The sequence below is a fragment of the Argentina silus genome (genome assembly GCF_951799395.1).
Source record: "Argentina silus genome assembly, chromosome: 4".
Lineage (NCBI taxonomy): Eukaryota > Metazoa > Chordata > Actinopteri > Argentiniformes > Argentinidae > Argentina > Argentina silus.
In genome coordinates this window covers 4,848,300-4,870,952 of record NC_139658.1, presented here as the reverse complement: position 1 = coordinate 4,870,952, position 22,653 = coordinate 4,848,300, and the positions used below count along the sequence as shown (strand labels likewise).

Here is a 22,653-nt window from a genome sequence, read left to right as displayed (position 1 = left end):
AGTGAACACTGTCAGCTTTCTAATTTGTGCATTGTGGAAGACATTATATCGAAAAATATTACTTGTCTAAGGGAATTCTCTGTCATATTGTTGTCCGTCAATCAAAACCAACTACTTTGTACAATTAAACCCCGACAGAAACAAATAACCACCAGCCAAATGTGTGTGCCAAGCTGTCTGCTCACATTCGTCTTGGAAAAAGCTAGAAAAGCTACCTCAAAAAGAGGTAAAGACTGAGATATAGGCCTAACGAGAGTCATTCTGTACGTGTATTATTTAACCAGAGAAAGTCATTTGAGAAAGGAGGCGGGGAGAGAGAGAGAGTGAGTCTGACCTTTATCGTTTTCTCCAGTGTTATTTTTGTTATTTTGCCAGTCACTAATTAACAGTGGCTGCAGCAGAGTAGGAGTGTATTTGAGGTGCCACGTGTGACTTGGTGGGAACAACTCAAGTAAGCACACTACCACTGAAACTTCTCACTGTTAATTAGGGGGCCCCATAGGCACAGAACCTAGTGAGGTGTAATTCATCATGTTAGCAGCCAAACACTAGACACATCACATGTTTTTCCCCGCCATTGGAATGAGACTGTTTCAACAGGTTAACTGTCTTGTTATTTCACACCACTGACTCATCTATCTAAATAAGTGTTTTAACACTAGCTTCGGTTGCAGGGATCTTGTGAGAGTGCAGTAAAAAAACAACTCCATTTAAAATCGATACCCACTTACAGCTGAGCGAATCTGTAATTAACACCAGACCACAGAGGAAGATGGAGGAAGATGGTGAGAGAGTGTTCGGTAACTGGGCAGCAATGGACTAATCATCACATCGGTGGGAATGCTAGAATACTTGGATTCAGAATGATGGACTACACTGAAACACTGTAGGCTGTACTCTTAAAAGAGTCGCTACATCTGTAACCATTAAAGGCTCTAATTTGCTTCCACTAAAGAGCACTACACATCACTAAGTTTTAGCTGACATGGTCGCTAAATTGGTAATTTTGTTTTTAGAGTAGTTAAAAGTTCCAGTTAGAGTACAGTAGAGGCCAAAGTAAATTCCTTCTTCTAGCATTGTGACTGCCAATGGCCCCTGGTCTGAGCATTGATTACTTTATCTTATGATGACTGATGGATAGATAATTCACTTACTTAAACAAATGTATATGTTGTAAGTCGCTTTGGATAAAGGCATCTGTTAAATGCCATAAATGTGAATGTGAAATGCAAAGGCATGTCTCAGGCAATGACTGGGTGGGGATAACTGAACATGATATGAAGATGTCCATTGTCCTCGCCAATCAGGACTTCACTGTGAATATTGGAATGGATAATCATTTTTGACAAATAAAATGACCATACTAGTTTTAGGTAATGAATGTCACCCCAAGCTGAAGTGTCTATGATATCAAAATCTAAGCACTTAAACAAGCCAACAGTGGCGCAGCAAATTCAACCTGCTGTCTGTCTCTGTTTGCTGTTTTATGAACCTGTTGGGACTCGTGTTTTTTTTATCATTGGCATCAGCTAAATAAATAGGTATCCTAATAATTATCCTATATCTCTCTATAACTCCCAGTAACCATAATTACCTGTCACTTTAGTGTAGTATTACATTTGCTTACATGCATTTATTTATATAATTTCATACCTTTTGTTACCTCTCTGTAAACACTGTCAGGCCTCTATGGCTATTATTACAGTAGTCTATTGTAGACCTACTTAGGGTCGCTGGCAATAGTGGATTTTCAACGTTAAAAGAAATACATTGCTGGATCATTGTGTAGTGCGTTGTTTGAACCTGTTAAGACAATGATGTGCACAGGGGGTGGACTTACATAGGCCTATTGTATGCTAGTTTATACTATTTTCCACTTGACTTCCCCGCCTATATTGGTGCTAAGATGGTGTTGGTTGGAGCAGACGCACTTTGGGTTGAACCAACTTACCAAAACAGTCTTTGCACATGGAAAATTGAGCAGCCCTCAGGCCCATTTCAAGAAAATGTTTGTCATAAATGTGTGAAGTCATTTGTTATCAATGTTACCAACAAGCTAATATCCTCTGACAGCACGATACACACTTCAGTCTGGCGCACACACGCACACATGCAGACAGTGTGCAGGAAGATGAGAACGGGGGAAGAGAAAGAGTGTGGCATAAGAAGCAGAGCTCCCGCTGACTTTGTCAATGCTCCTGGGGTGACATCTATTGGCGGAGGAAAGCGTCATTCTCTGTCTCCTCTTTTCTCCCCAACATAACAGTAACATGTTAACATAACATTACAGAAGTGAGACGACAGTTATGAGTTATGAGTTCACATAGAGAATGCCATTGTAATCAAGTATGTTAAACCTCATAGTCAAAAGGTGAAAGGTCACTACTGTAATCTCAAGACCACTTTTGCAAGCAAATGATGGAGTCAACGCTGAGGCAGCAAATAACTCCACATCTTCCAACACTATCTATCCCAATTTACATAAGTCGTTGGGATAGGCTTAAGTGCCACCACAAACTCAGCATTTATAAGTGATAAATACATAAACCAAAAATGCCTTGCGTTTCATTTTCGGGTGTCTATGTCAGTGCTTTTGCAGTAGAATGATGGTTTGCCAGTACTCCTGTTGTCTGTCTATTAGCCTAGCCGCCAGGATCCTAATGTTTATTTATCTTATTCTGTCATGCTGGCTCTCACATACTGCCTGCCCAGAGGGGGGGGGGGGGGGGGGGGGGGGGGGGGGGGTGGGGGGGGGGCAGAGAGAGACAGAGAGACAGAGGTCGAGCATTGAGCGTTTTTATCACTAGGCTATGTTTGCAAATGATTTCAAACTAACCAGTATGCCACTAAATGACCAGAACACAATAACACAAAACGAATTTACTCTGGACAATAACACAAGACCATTTCTGTGACTTAACATTAGGCTACATGAGAGAATACACACTGTCCATGTAGGATAAATGAGACAGAGCTAAGCAGAAACTATTTATGGTACAGAAACACATTCCCTTTTATCCTAAGAAAAATGCTGTCTTCGCCGTCAAATGGAAATGTAGCCAAGAGCTCTCGCTGATTATTTTACACCCAGCTCATTTGCATTTGATTGATAGGAGGAACTGAAAAGTGAATTCAAACAACAAAATTATGCACACTGAGCACTGTAGAGCAGGGTCTTAGTCACATGGGCTTCTTGGCTTAAATACTTTTTCTCCCCTGGGCAACTCACAAAATATAATCAGTTAAACTATTCAGTTTGGAAAACACACATTAGGCGTGATGTCCTTATTTTCTTGGCCCAAAATTGTGTTCGGATTTGAGAGAATAGCTTTAGTGGTACCTCCAGGCTACCGTCTCTCCACTCTTCAAAGCAACAATTGATCCATTATTGCATGTGCCTATGAAACAGGCTGCAGAACTTCAGCTTGCCTTGTTACAATCATGTTTTTTTCATCTTTGCTTTGAATCCATGAATCCAGCTGGGTATTTTCCTAGGCACAGTAGAGTGACATATAACACGTCTATAAACATAATCTATGATACAAGTTATTGATTAAATATTGACACAGTGCCCTCTGCAAGATGCATTCAACTGCAAAGCCAAATAATACCTATTGGTCAATGCACCCAAACATATATGTGAGTGACTTTGAGAAGGGGAGGCAGACAGAGGGGGGGGGGGGCTAGTGGAGCTGTTCACATCACAGAGACAGGGGGCGATGGGCCGAGAAGGCTCCAATGCTCCATTGACCTGGCTGAGATGAGCTCAGGAAGTGACAGAAGCACGGGTACATGTCACATTATCAACCCGGCCATGGCCCCAGATGTCACATCCACTCTGCACCACACTGCTGACACTGGCAATGGAGAAGCACTGGATTTGTCATTGTCACTCATGTGTGAAGATACAGAGGGGACAGAGGGAGAGACTGTGAAGAGGGGGATGAGTGGGGAGCGACATCATTCTGGTATGAGTGAGTGTGTGTGTGTGCGTGTGTGTGTGAGTGTGAGTGTGTGAGCAGCAGATAGGCTGGATTACTCTGAATTTGCAGACCTACTGTGTGTGCGCGTGTGTGTGTGCACGCGTGGAGGACTTAAAGTCGGACTGAAATGCAAACCACTAAATGATGCTCATAGTAATGGCCTAACTAATTTTTTATTGTAATTCTCGACTTTCAAAGGGTAAGTTGTAAGTATCTAAGTTGTCTCCGAAATAATGACACTTGAAGATGTTCATGCTTTGAAGTGCGCCACCTCCTTTTATATTTCATAGCAATGTAAATAGCTGTGACTGCTGACATCACTAATTACAACAGTTGCACATTCTCCAATCATGATAAGACACTGGTGAAGTGTGCCTGCCTTGAATGTGAACAAAGTTGATTGCCCAGCCATGCAGACATTCAAGTTTGGCAGCTAGCTAAGCTAATAGCTAGCAAAAGTTAGCATAAACTTCATATCCCTGCTGCTAGATGTTGGCAGATTTTAACCCAGGATATTTTCTCTGAATATGAATACCAGTCAATATCAGGTATGCTAAGATTTTAGTGAGTAGAGTAAATTATCTGTGAAATGGGATATTGTTGTCAACCACCAAAGATACACGCCTAGTCAGTCCTGAAGCAGTCTGAGCTGAGGAAAAACGTAAATGAATTAAAACTGATTTAATAAACTTTACTTTGAAAGTGAACTCCAAAATGTGAGTTGGTGCTACATTGTTGTTACTCTGACATAACAAAAGCATATAACAAATAAGTGTTCGTGCAGAAGGCCTATTAGCCAGGACAAAGTGATTTCTTACTGTGTGGGAGGATATCAAACCTCGAGAGGGTTCACAGACAACACACAGCATATCCCACTCCTGCTCTGCTGCTGTTCCTTCAGATCACATCAACACAGCATGTCTGTGCCATGGGTTACTACAGGCACTGACAAACAACGGCCCTTAAACGGATTTATTTCTCAGTTAGACTGGTAGTCACCCATCATTGTTTTTATGGCTAATACTGCAGAAAAACCAATGTCCCCCTTGGGGATATAGTTATTACATTTTCTACCACACACACGACTACACCACACACACACACACACACACACACACACACACACACACACACACACACACACACCCACACACACCCACACACACACCCACACACACACACTGTCCCTGCTGCTGTCCCCTACTCCAGTGGTTCTCCAGCACTCGGTGCTGGTCCATTTCCATGCTGCTGTGCTGTGTGCCTGTAGGCTGGGCTCATGGCAGACCTCTTGCTGGAGTTATGACTCACCTGACAGGTTCACAGCTCAGGGGGATCTGACTTAAAGGGAAATCAGGCAAGCTGAAACTGTAGGCATGCACAGGGCTCTGCGATCATTTCTCTCACTTTCACTCCCTCTCCTCTTTCCCATAATTCATGAATGTGACAGTCGTGCCCCCAAGAAGGGGGGCAGGGTGGGGAGAGGCGGGGCGGGTGTGTGGGGTTGTGCTCATCCTCACCTCAACAGCCTCAGGGTGTGTTTTGAATAAGAACATACATGGATAATTCATATAGCAGGTAAAGACAGAATCCTCCTGCTGGTGGATGATAGATTTGGTGTCACAGCAGCTAGGTTGTAGAGAACCTGATCCGGATGGCTCCGTTTCCTTTTCTCATCAGTGTGTACTACTGATCTATCCATGGAAATAGGTCTGATATCGAGCCTTCAATATCTACAAATAAACCTGCAAAGTCAAGAGTCAAACTCTGGCTCTAAAAACCCATGGTCATGTTATCTCAAACATATTCTGACACGTTTTCTATCATACTTGGCTCAGCATGTAAGTGTCAACGGTGACACACACATACAATACAGCGGCAGCAGGGGGTTAGGGCTGTGGCTGTGGCTGTGGCTGTGACACACACACACACACACACCGACAGAAGGTGTGTACAACACCTACATAAACTTTCACAAAAACACCACCACTAAATCTTGGCTTAATCCCTTCTTTATTCAGCATTCCACAATGCAGTGTTACACTATGCATTCCACAAGCTTGATTCTTTGTCCGTCCCTATCAAAATGCTTCCCTGGAATGGCTGTCATGAGGGAATTGCTGTCATGAGGCAACATTGCTGAATCATTATTTTCTAAACTTATTGTATTGTTGATGACACCAATGCTGCTACTGTGTTCGTGAGCCCTGGGGAGACTCATACAGTCCAGCGTGAGGGAGCAGCAGGCCCCCCATATGGTGGCTGCCCCCTGCTTTCCGATGAGTGACACCACACCCCTGCCGGTGGCTTCTGGGCCTGGGCCTTTCATTAGCACCTGACAGGGTGTCACTCAGCAACAACAGCACATAGTGGGGGGCTCAACTCATAAACAAACCACAGGATCCAAATCCCATCGGTACCAGATGGATATTCAAAATGATTCTAGAATAATTCTAAAAACTGACATAAGCTTATTAAAAAAAAATGTTTTTCTCAATAACACGTGTACATTTGGTTAACATGATGAGATTATTTTTGAAGTATTTCCCAAGTCTGACCTTAGCTTACAGCTGGCTGTAGGCAAAGCTAGCAAATAAGTTGTGAGGGACCTGCTATTCATTATTTCTGATAAATAGGAGTCAAAAGCAATAACAGTAAAACTGACACTGTCACAATAGATGATCATTATTTTCAAAGTGCATCCCCCGTACCACCAATGTGTGTTCTTATGCCTGCCACTGAGGACAGACATGTCCTGAGTGAATACACAAGTGGTTCAAGTAGTTAATGGCCTAAAGCGTTGTACTGTACTGTCCTAAAGCGTTGTACTGTACTGTCACTGCTTCGTGAGCAGCATACTGTCCTTTCTAACACTGTTAATATAAGTGGTAAACTCCCAGCACCCTCATTCATAGTTGGTCCTCTGTGGCTCAGTTGGTAGAGCATGGCGGTAACAACGCTTAGGTTGTGGGTTTGATTCCTGCTGGGACCATATATACTGAAATGTATGCACTCACTGCAATGTAAGTCGCTTTGGATAAAAGCGTCAGCTAAATGGCATATATATCATAGGCTATGGCCCTGTTCAGTCTGTGTTTAGGGTCTGTTGCATTGTACCTGTGATGTCAGACATCCTGTCCTCATCTGACTCCTCGCCCTCTGGCAGCCTCCTTTCAGCTAGACGGACCTCTGGCACGTAGAAGTCCCCCTGACGAGCCAGGGGACTCATGTAATGGACCACATCCCCCCTGTAGATCTCCAGGAACGGGTGGGCACACAGCTTCCTATCCTGAGAGAGAAGGGAGAGTGGGACAGGCAAGGGGGGGGGGGGGAAGAAAATGCCATGACCACCAGTAATAATCTGACAATGACATGCACACAAATGTAGACGATTTCATATCTGACATTGGTTTGGGAACGAAGGACACACGTGTGTGTGTGTGTGTGTGTGTGTGTGTGTGTGTTTGAGATACACAAACAGGTATATGGAGGATCTACTATGTATGGGCATTGGCTATAAGAAAGGATTTGATTCCAGAGGTGTTAGCCCCACCCACACACTAGAACAACCCCCCCTCCTCACACCCACACACACACCACTGCTTTGATCCCCATGTTCTGTCTTTAATGTATGGGTAACCTCTCTGGCTTTAGCGCAGGCTGGCTGGCTCAATTAAAGCTGTGTTGCTCTCTCTGTTCTTCTCTTTGCTAGAAGGAGAGGAGTTCCACCTGACAGAGACCATTACCCTTCTCCCAGCTCATTAACTTTTAATGTACCGTTTTGTTATTCTGCGCGCACACACCATTTTAATAGTACAAGTAGATACGCACGCAGAAGCATGTACACACACACACCATCAATGTGTCTGTATCAAGTAGAGTAGACAGACACTAACAACACCAAATATTACAGTCAAATCTATACAGCTGACATGATGTTTAGGCAACAGTTCTTCAAGGTGAGCTAGTCAAAGTGATTCACTTTGTCAGAGGACTTACGTCTATAAAGGGACACACCTCTCATTGATTGAATTCTCATTGTCCACTGAACATGTATACACACACACACTCACACTCACAAAAATAAATATATGTGCGAACACTCACAGAGGAAAAAAATCACTTGTGTGCCCGAGGGATGTCAAATCGTATTTTCAAACCTATTCTGATCATGACTCTCACCATCTGTCTTTCAGCCTACGGTACAGTGATACACATACGGTTTTCCTTTAAGGCTGATGGAGCACACAAGCATGCAGAAATCACAGCGGTTGTAATTACAACACAACCAAATATTGATGGCTTTTTGTCTTCAAAAACATCTGCATATCTCATGGCTGTCATGTCTTTATCTTTGCACAGCAGGAGTCGCACACACACACACACACACACACACACACACACACACACACACACACACACACACACACACAGTTGTATGCTGTGTTGTTTCTGTTGTGTCTGTATAATTGTGTCTACTGTATGCTGCATTCTTGACCAGGGCTCAATTGTAAAAGAGAGGAAAATTTCAATGTGACTTCTATGGTTAAATAAAATTAAAATAAACATTATTTGCTAGGTTCGGGACCAAACCCAGAGTTAGTTTAGAATGACAAGGAAATACATGGCATGGCCAAAACTTCATCCATACAAATTGGATGATTAAAGGTAAGCAAGGACAGTGAAGGTACATGCGGGACAACCCTGGACACAAAGGCCGACTCAGAGTCCAGCATCCACAGCCAACAGAGAAATGCTAACGTAGAGGTCGCATTAGCACATTAAAGTTCCCACTATCCGCTTCATTAACGAGAATGGCAACAAAAAAATCTTCAGTAGGAAGTGGGGGAGGGGGGCAGGGGGGGGTGATAAATGGTAATCCTCCCTGAAATGATTAGCATTTACAGACAGGTTCCCCTCTCCCTGTGCACCGAGCATAATTGGCTGTTTTTCTGACCAAGAGCAAAACTTTCCAGAAAATGAGAGAATAATAATGGCCATTAAAAACAAACTTTAAGTTTCACACCATTACTCATTAATTTGAAGCCATTAAGCCACAGAGAAGGAGGGCAAGCAAACAGTTAACTGTTAGTGAGGAGGGCATATCTGGGTGATGAGAAGTGGGCCGACTCTGGGACAGTGACAGACAGATAGATAGACTCCTGGTCTCCAAGGGGCTTGTCGTGACTGAGTTTGAACCAACAGCTGCTCCAGGTACAGCTCAAGCCTCTCCCATCCCTAAATCCCCCCACAGCCGGCAAAGAATCTAAGGCACTGATGCTCCGGAGGTTCACACAAATGCCTATTACCAAGCCTAGGTGTGAGGTGTGTGAGAAAGGAAGGTATGGACATAACTGTAATGTGAGTTCACTGTTTCTCATAAGGGGAGTAATAAAGACAAAAGGGAAGAGATGTAATTATAAAGGTGGTAGAAACGCTGACACAATCTGTGCACTGTGGGGTTTTGTAATTGGGTTGAGGATAGTGGTTAGTGTAGTTATTGATTTTTGTTTTTTGTCTTGTCCTGCAATATCAGAGTCCAGCCCTCAGGGAACACTTCAGAGCCAGTGTGCAGCAACAGGGTCACGACGGGGTCACCCCCCCCATCACCCTCCACAACACACAGCAAGGCAGATTAGTAATGGCCATGTTATCAAGTATATCCTTCCTTCCTTCCTTCCTTCCATCCGTGTCAGTCAGTCTCTCTCTCTCTCTCATCAAGGTCACTGCCTAACCTCAGAATTCCACCTCAAACTGTACTGCACAATGCACACTTTCAATGTTTGATGTCCTTTGATCCTAATCCTTACCTTTGCACCCCAACCCTCCAAAGACTCTCTGCTCTCCAGTCCTATATGAGTCAGTGTCATCCATGCTCAGCATGCCTGGCTCACAGTCATTCCTAGAGATAGCTCTGTAAGCGCTTTATTGACTCAATAGAAATGATTGTGTCCCATGCTTCTCTGTGGTATCTGACAGAGGCATCTCCGTTGGGAGTAGATGCATTAACATGCAGCACTGTGGAGCTCGTGTGCACAGCACAGCAGGCGAAGCTGTGGCTGTTTCAGAGGGATCTCACAGGGGAATGGGTCATGGGAAGTTTAATGCATGCACAGACACATGGTTATATAAACCAGGTCAATATGGCCTGTTCCATTCATCAAAAGCATGCTTTGCTTTGCATGATTTGCTCATCCTAAATTATCAAAATGATCGCAGTTTAGGGGTTACTACTACATTGTACATTTAGTAGAAAATAGAAAACATATAGCCTAGCCTATCAAAACTGCTCTGACTGAAATAACTGCAGCAATCTCTCGCCCGCCCGCCCACCCGCCCGCCCGCCCACCCACCCACCCACCCACATGCGCACACACACACACACACACGCACTGACACGCACACGCACACGCACACAAAGGGTATTCCCACCCTCTCTGCAGGTCCTGAGGGGAATGATGGAGGATACATAGTGTAGATGAGTCTGTTGTCCCTCTCTCTCCGGGTTCCTAGCTCGGGGAGGAACAGCTGCACGGGGGCCCAGCACAAATACCTCTAAATAAATAAATGAAATGTACAGGGTATATTTAGAGCTTTAAAAACAAGGACTCCATCCCTCTACTGAAACACTCACATACGCACATCCTGGTTTGATATGTTCCTTTCCCTCTATCTTTAGCAGCTCCAAAATCACACAGCCTAGACCACAGAGGAGCCTATCCATAGATATAGAACTATGAGCCTATTTTTGTATGTCAATTTACACTCAAGAGAGCGCGCGCTCTCTCTTGAGAGAGAGAGAGAGAGAGGAGGTAGCAGAGGGTAAGGTAACTGTAGAAAGAGACAGTGTAAAATGGCTGACAAATGAACACCGTGAACGTTGACATTGACGCAAAAGACAGCAATCAGCTCCGACAATGACACCCTTTCCCTGGAGGTGACAGGCAGAGGGGACACTAGGCTGAACACAACTGACAGCAGCTCAGAGGCCAGCTGTTGGAAAAAAAGGACTCCAAACAAAGTGGCACAAAAACAGTCCTTGATAACAGCCAGTATACTCCTGGTATAACAGTGCTTTTAGGAGTTGTTCAGATGTGCTGTGGTTGTTTTGTTTTCTTAAAGGGGGCATGCAGTCTAATACCTGATTTCCCAGTCTTTTATGGTATTTGCACACTATGAGGTTAAAGTAACACCAAATACCATATAAACCTAGAGTCCCAACTCTCGGAAATGCGATGAAACCCCCCCGAAACAGACCATAATGGCCACGTCACTGATTGATTGATGATTTATGAATTGAGTTGTTTTGTTGATGTCATGACTAGTTTGAGGCTGAAAAGTGTGTCTGGCCCACTGTAACCATAGTAACGTTTTTAACAGCAGCAGCCATAATGGAGCCTACAAGCGTTAATAAAGTGTGCCTCGAATTGCAGCATTGCATTTACATTTTGCGCCCTTAGAACGATTGCATGGACCCTTAAACAATGTAGTCACTGATGTAGCATCACTGTGAGACAGTTTATCCAAAATGTCTGAAATACCCTGCAACTATCAAACTTTCTCTGAAGTGAGGGGGCAGTCCAAAGTCCTCTACACGGATGCAGCATCTAATTCAGGGTTTTGTGACACTTCCTCTGTCCCTAATGACTGTAATCTCTGGGATTATGGGGCAGACCACTCAATCTGAGAGTGGGGGGTATGGGCATGTGTCAAGTGATGACAGCTCTCTCTCTCTCCCTCGCTCACTCACTCTATCACACTTTTTATTTGCCTGGCTCTCTTATCCGTGTTTCTTTCCCCACCTCACTGTTCCTCCTTTCTTATTTATATATATATATATATATATATATATATATATATATATATATATATATATATAAATAATATAATATAAAACATATTATAATTTAGAATTGTTCTTTGTGTCTTTATTACCATTTCAGTATCTTTGTCTCTCTTATTCCCTGGCTCTAAAGATTTAAACATATCCTCAACAGGTTGGTACATTCCCTCTCTCCAAAAAAAGTTTTAACAGAGTGGGCCTAACATCTCCGGTCCTTGTCAGAGTGCCATGGTGCAGAAAAGGGTCATTGATGGCACAATGATTGACAAATACCATACAAAAGTGTGACTGGCTTTTTTTGCCACCATGCACAATTGAGCCTTCATTTAAGCGACACCCTCTTTTGCCTGGCTCCGTTCAGCCCTGCCAAATGCAAGTTAAAGGGGAGCGTTTGAGAGTCACTGACCTGAATAACACAGTACAGTCTTAAGCTTCTTTATTTCCTTTTTTTTTTCTTCATTTTTTTTTGCTAAATCACAGGGTCCCAGACCGCCCCACACCTTTGTGAGGACCCCACACCCTCCAGTTGGACTCATACTTGACTGGCTCCAAATTGCATTCTGAATTGCTTTTCTGAAAATCCCTCAAGAGGACATTGGAGAAAATCCCATTCATTTGCATTTCTATCTCAATGAAGTGGCGCTCACAGGGTTGGCCCAGTTTGGACAGCCAAAGACTAAACGGACTAACTTATAGGTAAACTGTGTGCGTGTGTGCGTGTGCATGTGCGTGTGTGTGTGCATGTGCGTGAACAGATTGATCAAAAGATGAGCTATACTGTTTCTCTGGACTTTAGGTTACTGGATATTAGGGCAGGAATAGGACAAACACAGCTGTGTTAAATAAATAAACGTTTGAGAAAGAGACAGTTATAGATTATTGATAGTTAAATCAGTTGGAAATCTACCACCTCTGGCCACTGTGGCGAAATTCACTTCGAAGTTCCAAACAACATCTTCCCAAATAATATAATAATAATAATAATAATAATATAACCCCCCCCCCCCTACCCATACTGGACTTTTAAGACAAAAAAAGCCTTTAACATCTGGGAATGGAGAAATGGGTGGAGAACTTGGTTCAGAGGCTTGTTCAGTTCGAGTAGTCCCGACAGGGCCAACCTGACACTTTGTCAGGGTCCATCACATCGCCATGGTGACGTGATGATATGATGACATGATTTGGGCTCTATGAGGTGGAGCATAAACCCAGAGATGTGCTTGTTGAATATGTGCCATCTTACCAAATATGACCATGTCCTCTCAGCTTTTACCTCAGCAGAAATAATCATGATATTTACTGTTTATCTTATCGAATCTTATCCTTCCCATTGGCCATAGATTAGGTGGGAGACGACCACTGGTTCCAGCAACATAAGGCCTAGACTCTCCCTTTCACATGGCAACTAGCTGGAGTCATTTGTTACCAGGGTAACCGTCTTTACATAAATCTCCCTTTTTTCCACTGAGATAAATTGATATTCCAAGGAGCAGTTGGAAGTAGGGGAGAAGCTATAGATTTGAGCTTTAGTAACACAAATTAGCTAAAGCCTCATTGGATGGTCAACAACAGGCAGCGTACTGAAGACGATCGGTGAGTCTGCGTGTAGTGTATTGTAACTGTGTTGCACCTAGGCTATTTGACATAATATGAATGTTAATATGTGAATATGAAAGAATAAGCATTTTTATCAAAATGGAGGTGAAATTCAAATTGAATGCAACGAATATGGCTTCTACACCAATGAAGCAAAACATCCACCCGATTACATTCAATATGCAAATTTCTAAATGTGTGCAGCTGACGCAATCAGCGCATTCACAGAGGCAAGCTCAGCGCTGCCTGCCTTCCAGACAGAGTTTATTGGCTTCTTTTTTTGTAGGTTGAGACATACTGAACATGACGAGAACATTGTATAATTTCAGAGTTTGCTGGTTTTCTTGAGAGGCTGTAGTGTCACTGGGATCACTAGCCTTCTCTCGCGTCAAATGTTGTACACCTGGTAACAGAAAACCTTGGATATGGTGTTAAAGGTGCAATATGTAACATTCAAGCTGTCTAATGGTTCTAAATGACGATGTTTAATTGGTAGCGATCAGGTAATGAGATCCCTTGAAATAAATATGTAATGTCGCTTTCAAACTGACACTCGGCCAGAGGTGTTCTAGGGGAGTGGACTCACCAATTTCCGCCTATCTGTCTATGGTGGCTGCCTCTGCAAATTGTGTGAATGCAGAAAAACACAACAGTTCTAGTCTGACACTGAAAGTCCTTTTCAGGGAGGTTATATTATTATTATTATGGAGGATGTTGTTGTTTGGAACTTCGAATTGAATTTCGCCTCTGGCCAGAGTTGGCAGATTTCCAACAGACTTACACCCTGCTCCTTTAAGGTAGCATGGAACATATTAAATATATGAAATAAAGGATGGTGGAGATACAGTATTCATCAGTCCAGAACCTTCTCTGAATGAGAGGTTTCTCTGAGAGATTTCGAGTACACCTACCTTCTCTGCAGGTTATTCGATTTCAAAACAATACAATTTTCCCCTCAAAGGATTCCAGCACAGAAGTTTATGAAACAACAGGCTTAAACACCTGTATATATTCAGCACAGCATTACCCTTACACACAATCACAACTCACAAACAGAAAGTAATCATGCAGAACAGGAGAGAATGTTCATCCCACCTGTCCTCTCAAAACAAAATAAAGTTCTCATCTTCATATCAAATAGGGGAAAAGAGTAACAGACACTCAGACGACATTTCCTTTCCCTCATTCAGTGAAGCTGTGACTTAAACAATCTTCTCCGAGTATGTTCAAGTGTGTGAGAGAGAGAGAGAGAGAGAGAGAGAGAGAGAGAGAGAGAGAGAGAGAGAGGGAGAGAGAGAGAGAGAGAGCCGTGAGCACTAGAGGTCCTGTCTGCATACTTACTCACCCCGGACACGTAGCCTCCCCAGCGCCCAGGGCTGCCTGCCAGCTGCACACCATGCAGGGGTGATTATGACAGCGCTATTGTAAGGCCTGCTACCTGGAGGATTAGCCAAGCCTAGAAGACACTGAATAGAGATGAACCTCCCAGACATGATATGGCATAAACAAGGAGATAACTCTGACAAACTAAGGTACAGAGTAGAACATGGAGGACATAGAACCGATATGTAGGTGTGGGTGTCGAGTCTAGAATTCTAGATGACTCTAAAATTAGTACATTGGAGAGGAATAGGCCAGTCTCCTATCCCCTCAATCTCCTTATGCCACTTCCCCCAAGAACGTCCATCTAAACTTTAGATTCTAAAGCCACTCAGGGTGTAGGGCCTAAGCTCTACTCGTACCAGCTCATCCACTGAGGAGGATGTGCTTGTTTTCTACTTAATCAGTAACTCCAGAAGACAGATCCCTGAGTGATCTCTTCAGGCTCACAGATATCTCTCTGATTTACTTATAGCCACTAGAACACTCTCCAATCCTGTGTCGAGGTGAGTGGGTCTGGTTGAGGCATAAAACCCCATCTCAGACAAACCCCAATCTCCGCAGTGAATAAGGGCACGAAGGCTAGTTTAAGCTATATGTTTATCTTGGTAAAACCTGAAAATACACCAAACTCAGACATTCATTTAAGAAGGCTTTCATCATTACATCATTCTCAGAATGTTACACTGACCACAGACCTCGGGGTCAACCAAAAGGTCAAAAGTATGCAAGAGAACAGAATGTCTTCTGAGGGGTTACCCTCGTCCTGAAGGATCAATAAAGTAGGCACAAGAGTATGATTAGGTAAAAACAAAGAGAGAGTGTGATGAGAACGATAGAAACTGTCAGCAGAGGAAACCTCTCAGTTCATTTTCACCTCAGAGGTCATCCTCCTTTTTAATTTACACCTCTATGACCAGATATCCTCGCACCAGATAAACAACCTCCCCCATCTCATAACACAACCTCCATCTCATTTCTCTCTTTCATCTCCCCTAACAAATATCCAGAGAAGAAGATTACTTTATTGTCCACTACACAGGGAAACAGATATTTGTCTCCTTGCAGCCATAGTCTAAGACCACAGAATACATAATACTTTACAGCTCTGGACTAAAACGAGTGATTGATATGAGAGCCATGGACATATGAGAATGTCCCTCACACCCACAAATGAGTGATAAATATGCTAGTACACACCGTATCGGTTTGTACACTTATCTTCATTCAGAATGACATCAATACAGAATAAAATCTAGATTTGATCAATCATATTCAAATGTGACATTTAGCACTAACAAATGTCTGCAGACTCCCTGGGGCTGCAGGACAAAAGTCATGTTTAAGCAGCTCCACAGAGCACCCGGTGGACAGACCAGGCTCTGCGGGTTTGACTGTCTGATACCAGTCTGTGTGCCAACCCTGCCCGCTCTCACCAGACCTGACCTAACAGCACACAACATTAAGCATCCCCACTCACTGACAGGGAGCATATATGCCTAATCCACCCAATATATCTCATGTCTTCTCTAGTCTTTTATTCAATTGTTGAAACGAATAGAGATGTGTTTATTTACGTTTAACAAAGCACTTTCTAATTTTGTTCATGTAATTGTGCCTCTAAACAACTGTGCCTGTTGTTGTTTACAAGGCAACAGGAGGGGAGTGAGAGAATGGGATTAGATAGATTGATGAAGGATAATGGGCATATCTCATCAGAGGCATAGCATGGATAGTCTATAAACACATGCAGGGTGAGCAAACAGGGGGGCTAGGGAAGAAATTACACCGATCTGTTCTCTCTCTCGCCAAAGAAAAACCTTTGAACAGTGGCTCAGGAATGACGAATAGACCATCTGATGAGTTCCTATTTCAAAGGGAAGACATTCAACATTTCTGACTAATTTCTCTTGAGGAATGACTCACACCAAATGTAAAGCTTTTCAGTCCAGCTTGGGGGAGCGAACGCTATTAAACATTCAAATGATGCATTGTTGTATTCTACTGCAAAGTCAAGATGGAAAAGTTATGTTTTTGTTTTAAGAGTCATTATTGAGAGGCGAGAAAGAGTCAGTTGGGTCATTCCCATGAGTCCCCCAGTAACAAAAAGAAAGAGAGACGAAGAATCCTCTGCATACTCCATCTGAGGGAGATAATGGAACATTCCCCAGGTGTGTGTATTCAGCTCTGGTCGGGTGTGTGTGTATGTGTCTAAGACATCCACACATTTACAGCTGACTTTAAGCCCGATCTGAAAAAGAACCTTACCAGAGAACTTGCAGTTCCAAATGAGCTGAACCAGGGAGCTGGGAGTTGGACGCTCAAGGCCATTTTTGATTAGCCGATCTGGCTTGGATGGAACACTTCTTGTAAGAGTTTCCAATTGGATTTCGATTGGCTTTGAGCAGAAATCATGTTTCAAGAACAACAAGCCCCTCTTATTTTTCGTTACTCTTGAACAGAGCAATTAGTCAGTGTTAGCCAATCAACTTAGCTAACATTGCTAGCAATCTATATATTTGAAAATGGACATTGCTGAAGGGGTTTTCATTTTCCTGGAATTATAATTCGGTTGTTGGAACATTACCCACGTGGGGATCAGTGAAAATGATTGGCTACTCCATTCTTTAACAGCCTATTGACTGGTTAGTTGGGAGTGTGGCAAGCAAGTTACAGGTCTTCACCCCTTGCTAATAAACTTCTGCCTCAAATTTCCCCAGGCTTTCTGAACTAGGGAAAGCCTGGTCTCGACAAGGTTAGCCTCTCCCTAGCCCGACACAACCCTGTCTCCATCATCCTTTTTTAACAAGCCCTCTGTCCTTTCCTGACCTTTATGATGCATTTTCTCACTGGGCAGAAGTCCCCACTGTTGAACAGGCCCTGCGGACTAGCAGCTGTGCTGTGCCTCTGACCCATGTAGCCTGGGCTAATAAGCACAGCCAGCAGCCCCACCACTCTCCCCTACAAATGAGGCCCTATCAGCAGGCCGCCTTGTTGGGGGAAGCACTTCATGTTCACCTTACCGTAGGTGACAGTCACTCAAAAAGGGCCATTTCCTCAGAAATCCAAGGAAAACTCGCTTTATATTCAACTCGGTCCCTCTGCGCGGGGTGAGAGACTTCAGCGCCCTGAAGCAAACAAATGTTCCATCGCCAGAGTTTCACAAACCCTCAGATCTGTGAATGTCAACCCTAGTGCCCCTCCCGTACAACCATCTCAGTTCCCATCCACTGTCCCCCCAACTCAGAGAGACAGTAGACAGTAAACACCAGGGCCGGTCAATAGTCTAGAGTGGTAAATATCAGGCCCCCTACCCTGGGGCGGCTACTGCCCATCAGACAGCACTCATTCTGCCTTGACAGGCCAGGCATGCTAAATGCTGATGAGTTCCTCTGAAAAGGTCTCACCACAGGGGACAGAGAAAGTGTCAGCCACCACCGACATGCTCAGCACTCAGGATAAGGAGAGCTCTGTTAAAAGACACTACGCAGAGCAAGACTATGTCCATTTGGACAGTGCTAGAGGTCACTCACAAACGTAAACCTTTCATTTTCCTTGAAATGAAATAGGCTACTACATCCTAACGAATGGAAAAATTCATTAGACATCCGCAGAGCTTGCATGTATTGTGAATGGGGGGGAGGTACTTTCCACATCCAATGCTCATCAGCAGGGTATGAGAAAGTCTATTTTCATCTTGTCTGTGTGGCTCCTATGATGAGAGAGTGTGATAAAACCGTGGCCAGTAAGGACAAAGATGGGGGGGGGGGGGCACACACAAACATAAACTGGACATTGTATCACCAAGGCCAGCTGATGGTGGAGAAAGTCCTCAAAATCACTATTACTGCACAAATTCATTTTGCCCTCAGTTTTACTGACACACTTATCTGCCAATCTCCCCTCAGATGTGTGTGATTATAATGAAGATAATCTGAACAGCTAGCATCTTACCAGAGAGTTCTTACCAGCACTAGGAAATACAAGGCAGCGAATCAATACACAACAAAAAACACACAGAACACCATTTTTTTCTATTCTACACACATTAAGCTCCTACTCTCATTTCTATTGCTTACCCTCTTGGTCTCTTTCCCATGTATGATTTCCAATCAGATCTGAAAGCATCTTTCTAAAGAGCTTAGTGCAACAGAAGGGAAGAGACATAAAATACTCAATTGAACGATGTGGGCAATTGAACAGAGTGCTTATGTAGAAGTATATATTCAAAAACAGCCTCTTGAGAGCAGTCTTCTACTGTCATGAAGGCCTTTGTATTGGCTATAAATAGGCTTTAGCCCTGCCCATTCTACCCATTTGGAGAGTGTTATCTTGTTTCTGTCACCAAGTAGATCCTAAAAGAAGAAACATTTGTAGTGAATGGGGAACTGAGGAGACAACAAGACAGCAATAAGTGCAGTGTTAACATCAGAGACGCTGCAATGGCTGCCTCGAGGATAAGAAATGGGGTCCATTCTGTGGATAGATAAGATAAAGATATATGGCCATGTCCAAGGCCAGGCACTCCACTGATGTTCTTTTATGCTCTTTCACCCAGAGGCTGCTGCACTGGAGGGACGCCCCTGGAAGAGGGACCCGAGGTTAGCCAATAAAATCATAATGGTGGGAATACTGCTGGGAGATGACATCATTAATAATGGACGAACAATTCAACATCACTGGGGGATGGGCACGTTCAACCTCTGTACAGAGTGATGCCTCTGTGCAGACTTCCCCAACTCCCCAGATACTCAGAACTCTCCGTACAGCTCTGACGAAGGCCAGGAGGTGTAGGGGAAAGGGGAGCCATCAAAAATTAAGGGGACCTGAAGGGCATAAGTGCACAACCAGGACCCCATGGGACCAATCAGAGGAATGGGGCAAGAACGGGCCTGGGGTCAGCACCACGCCAGCAGAACGAGAGAGGGTCGTGCCATGGGAATATTGGATGTGGCCCAAGGTGCAAGGGTTAGATATGTTAGATCATATAATGAGCAAGGTTCTCCCCAAAGAATGTAAGAGGGGCGCTGCGCCACCTTGTTTTCTTGGCTCCACCACCATGTTGCAGAACATTTCAGAGCAAATTAAAGCGATATTTAGTAATGATAGTTACTCTATCTTTGATCACCAATGGAATAGTTGTTAAAAGCGAAAATTAAAGTGAAAGCAACATTATGTTCCTTAGTTAATTCTGCGTTTTAGCTGTATTTTTTAGCACATTTTAACATGAATAAACACAAGTCAGTTTTGAAAAATTGCAATCCAGGGCCACCTTGTTCAAAAACCTGGGGAGAACCCTGATGAGGACAGAGCTATTTTCTGGGGCAGGATAAAGGCTTACACAATCACCCATACACTGCAGTGCTGCCACTGGTTACAAGAGGGCCGTGGTGGCAGTGCCAGCATGGAGTGGTCAAACACTGCAGGGCTTAATGAACTGTTTATTACACATAAATAAAACATTAACTGCACTATAGTTCCACCATGCTGATTCTGACCCTCCAGTGGATGTTCCTACTATTGAGTTTTGATTTGTTGCCAAGGGGATCCTCTGGTGTCCTTATCAAAATTTAAATCCTAACAAAGCGTGTGCAAAGAAGCACAAAACATCAAGGCCGACCTCACAATCCTCACCGCCACTGGACATCAAATAACTGGATGTATGCAAAGTATTACACATTATGATGACTCCAACATGAACCCAGGCCAAATTGTATTCATGGATAATGCATAAAAGAAAATAAATGTAAAAAGTTTTTGTTATTCTTATTATCATGTTTTCAAGAAGCTCTTAAAGGAGCAGGGCATAAGTCTTGCACTTCTGGCCACCGCTGCGAAATTCAATTGGAAGTTCCAAACAATAACATCCTCCCTAATAATACTAATATAACCCCCTGAAATGGACTTGCAGTGTCGGACATTAGCTGTTGTTTTTCTGCATGCGCGCACAATTCGAAGAGGCAGCCACCAGCAACAGAAAGGCGAAAATCAAACACCCCTGGCATTAACAAGTTGTTACTTACAAGTTTCAGGATTTGTAAATGAAATATTTCTTTCAAGGGATCTTATTCCCTGATCGCCACCGATTAAACAGACGTTACAACCATTAGGAAGCTTTTAGATTGAATTAGCTTGAATGTTCCATAGTGGACCTTTAAATATCAGCATTGAAAAGCATCAAAAAGGCTAAAGTATGTGATTGCATAGCAAAAAAAATATTTTTGATCATTCTTGTTATTGTCCTGTCCTCTGACCAGGCACATAAACAAATAAATTAGGCTACTTACTGTAGTTCAACTACAGTTAACACCGTTAGTGATTTTATCTCGGTTCATCACCAAGTTGCCACTTGGAGGTGTTTCTTCCGGGGAGATGCCTCATATATTTCAGACATGCTTTCAGAAAGACGAGCCACTGTGGGTGCATTATTGACAGGTTTGTCTAATTCCAAAATAGCACTGGACAACCTATAATGGGAGATGGAGATTTGAGACTATAACTGAAAAGTGATGTCCCTGCTGTACAGACACGCCAAAACACACTGCTGTATCAACACTAATGAAATGGCTCATTTCCAAGAAGTGAATATTTTGCCTCTTTACAAAACCACAGGGCTCTCTAATATCCTGTGGCTGGGGAAGAAAGAGCTACCAATACAATAAGTACCTGCTGGGGCAGGAAGTCAGCCCCGGTAATGAGACGGCCGTTTTGACTGATGATAATAACAATATGTATTGTAAGGAACATCAAAGGGGAAGTTGTTGAAATTAAAATGAATTCCCTCTGCTATACATTAGTGTATAACATTAGTGTATAGTCAGTACTTCAGGTTGATAGGAAACAATTTATCATTCACAATTTCACAATGAGCAAATACACTGAGAGCTCCACAAAAACACCAAAATGATACAGATTAGCAACTTTTGATTTCAGTTTTTCATATTGCTGAAATTTTTTGTGCAGTCATTTGATTGTTAAAAGTTGTTGTAATGGCTTAAAATTACACTTTATTTGGCAACCTCTGCGTGTATCTCACACGTGTTGCCAGGGAAACAGCGCAATAAAGATGTGATCATAGCAAAGCAAATCTAGTAACGACAACTCAGTAACAATAATCTATAACTGAATGGTAATTGGTCAAACTCAAACTGTAAAGGCATAGGGGTTTAACCAAAGTGGAATGCAAGGTAAGAAGAGGAACAACTGGTAACAAGACGGTTGCCTGTTCAGCTCCTGACCTCTTACAAATGGGTCAAGTGCCACTGAGTGACGCCAGGCTTTATCTGTGCCAAGGCAGATGGCAGTGCCAGTCGGGGGGGAGGGGGCAGATTCCTTCACCAGGAGCTGACTGCCCATGTTGATGCCACCTATACAACCATGCTGCATAATTAAACCTCAATAACAAACCCCCTGCTCCTCCTCAATGACTCATTTTTAAAGCAGCCCCAAAGGCTGTGCTCAGTGAGTGGATGCGAGCTGCTGGCTGGTCTTGTCTCGCTCTCTTACTTGTTGTGACTCCTCTTACTCCTTATGTCTCATATCCCTTTCTTCTTCCTTCCTTCTGCTTCACCCTTTCTTTTTTGCTGACTCCCTCTCCTTCCCACCCATTCCATCCCCTTCCTCTCTCCACTCCCCTGCTCTCCTCTCACTGTACCTCTCCCCCTCCTCCATGCTGTCCTTCTCTCTCTCTCCATGCCCTGGCAGTGTTTCAACAGATCTCAGGACACAGCTGAGGGTCCACTGGGCTGTTTGAGTCACTGCTCTGTAAAACCAGTCAGTCTAAGTGAGGTTTAGGATTAGTCAGAACAAACATATAGTTATCTGAGTCCTAACTGTAGTATCTATGAGTCCTCA

The 22,653-nt window shown here is 43.4% G+C and overlaps 1 protein-coding gene across 1 annotated transcript in view; it reads right to left on the bottom strand.

Moving 5' to 3' along the window:
- The window catches only part of tex264b (testis expressed 264, ER-phagy receptor b), a 31,445-nt gene that overhangs the window by 1,445 nt on the left and 7,347 nt on the right, over positions 1 to 22,653 (bottom strand). The window contains exon 3 of the mRNA XM_083668826.1: positions 7,098 to 7,269. Within this exon, the coding sequence (XP_083524952.1) occupies positions 7,098 to 7,269 (172 nt within the window). The remainder of the gene's footprint in view (positions 1 to 7,097; positions 7,270 to 22,653) is intronic.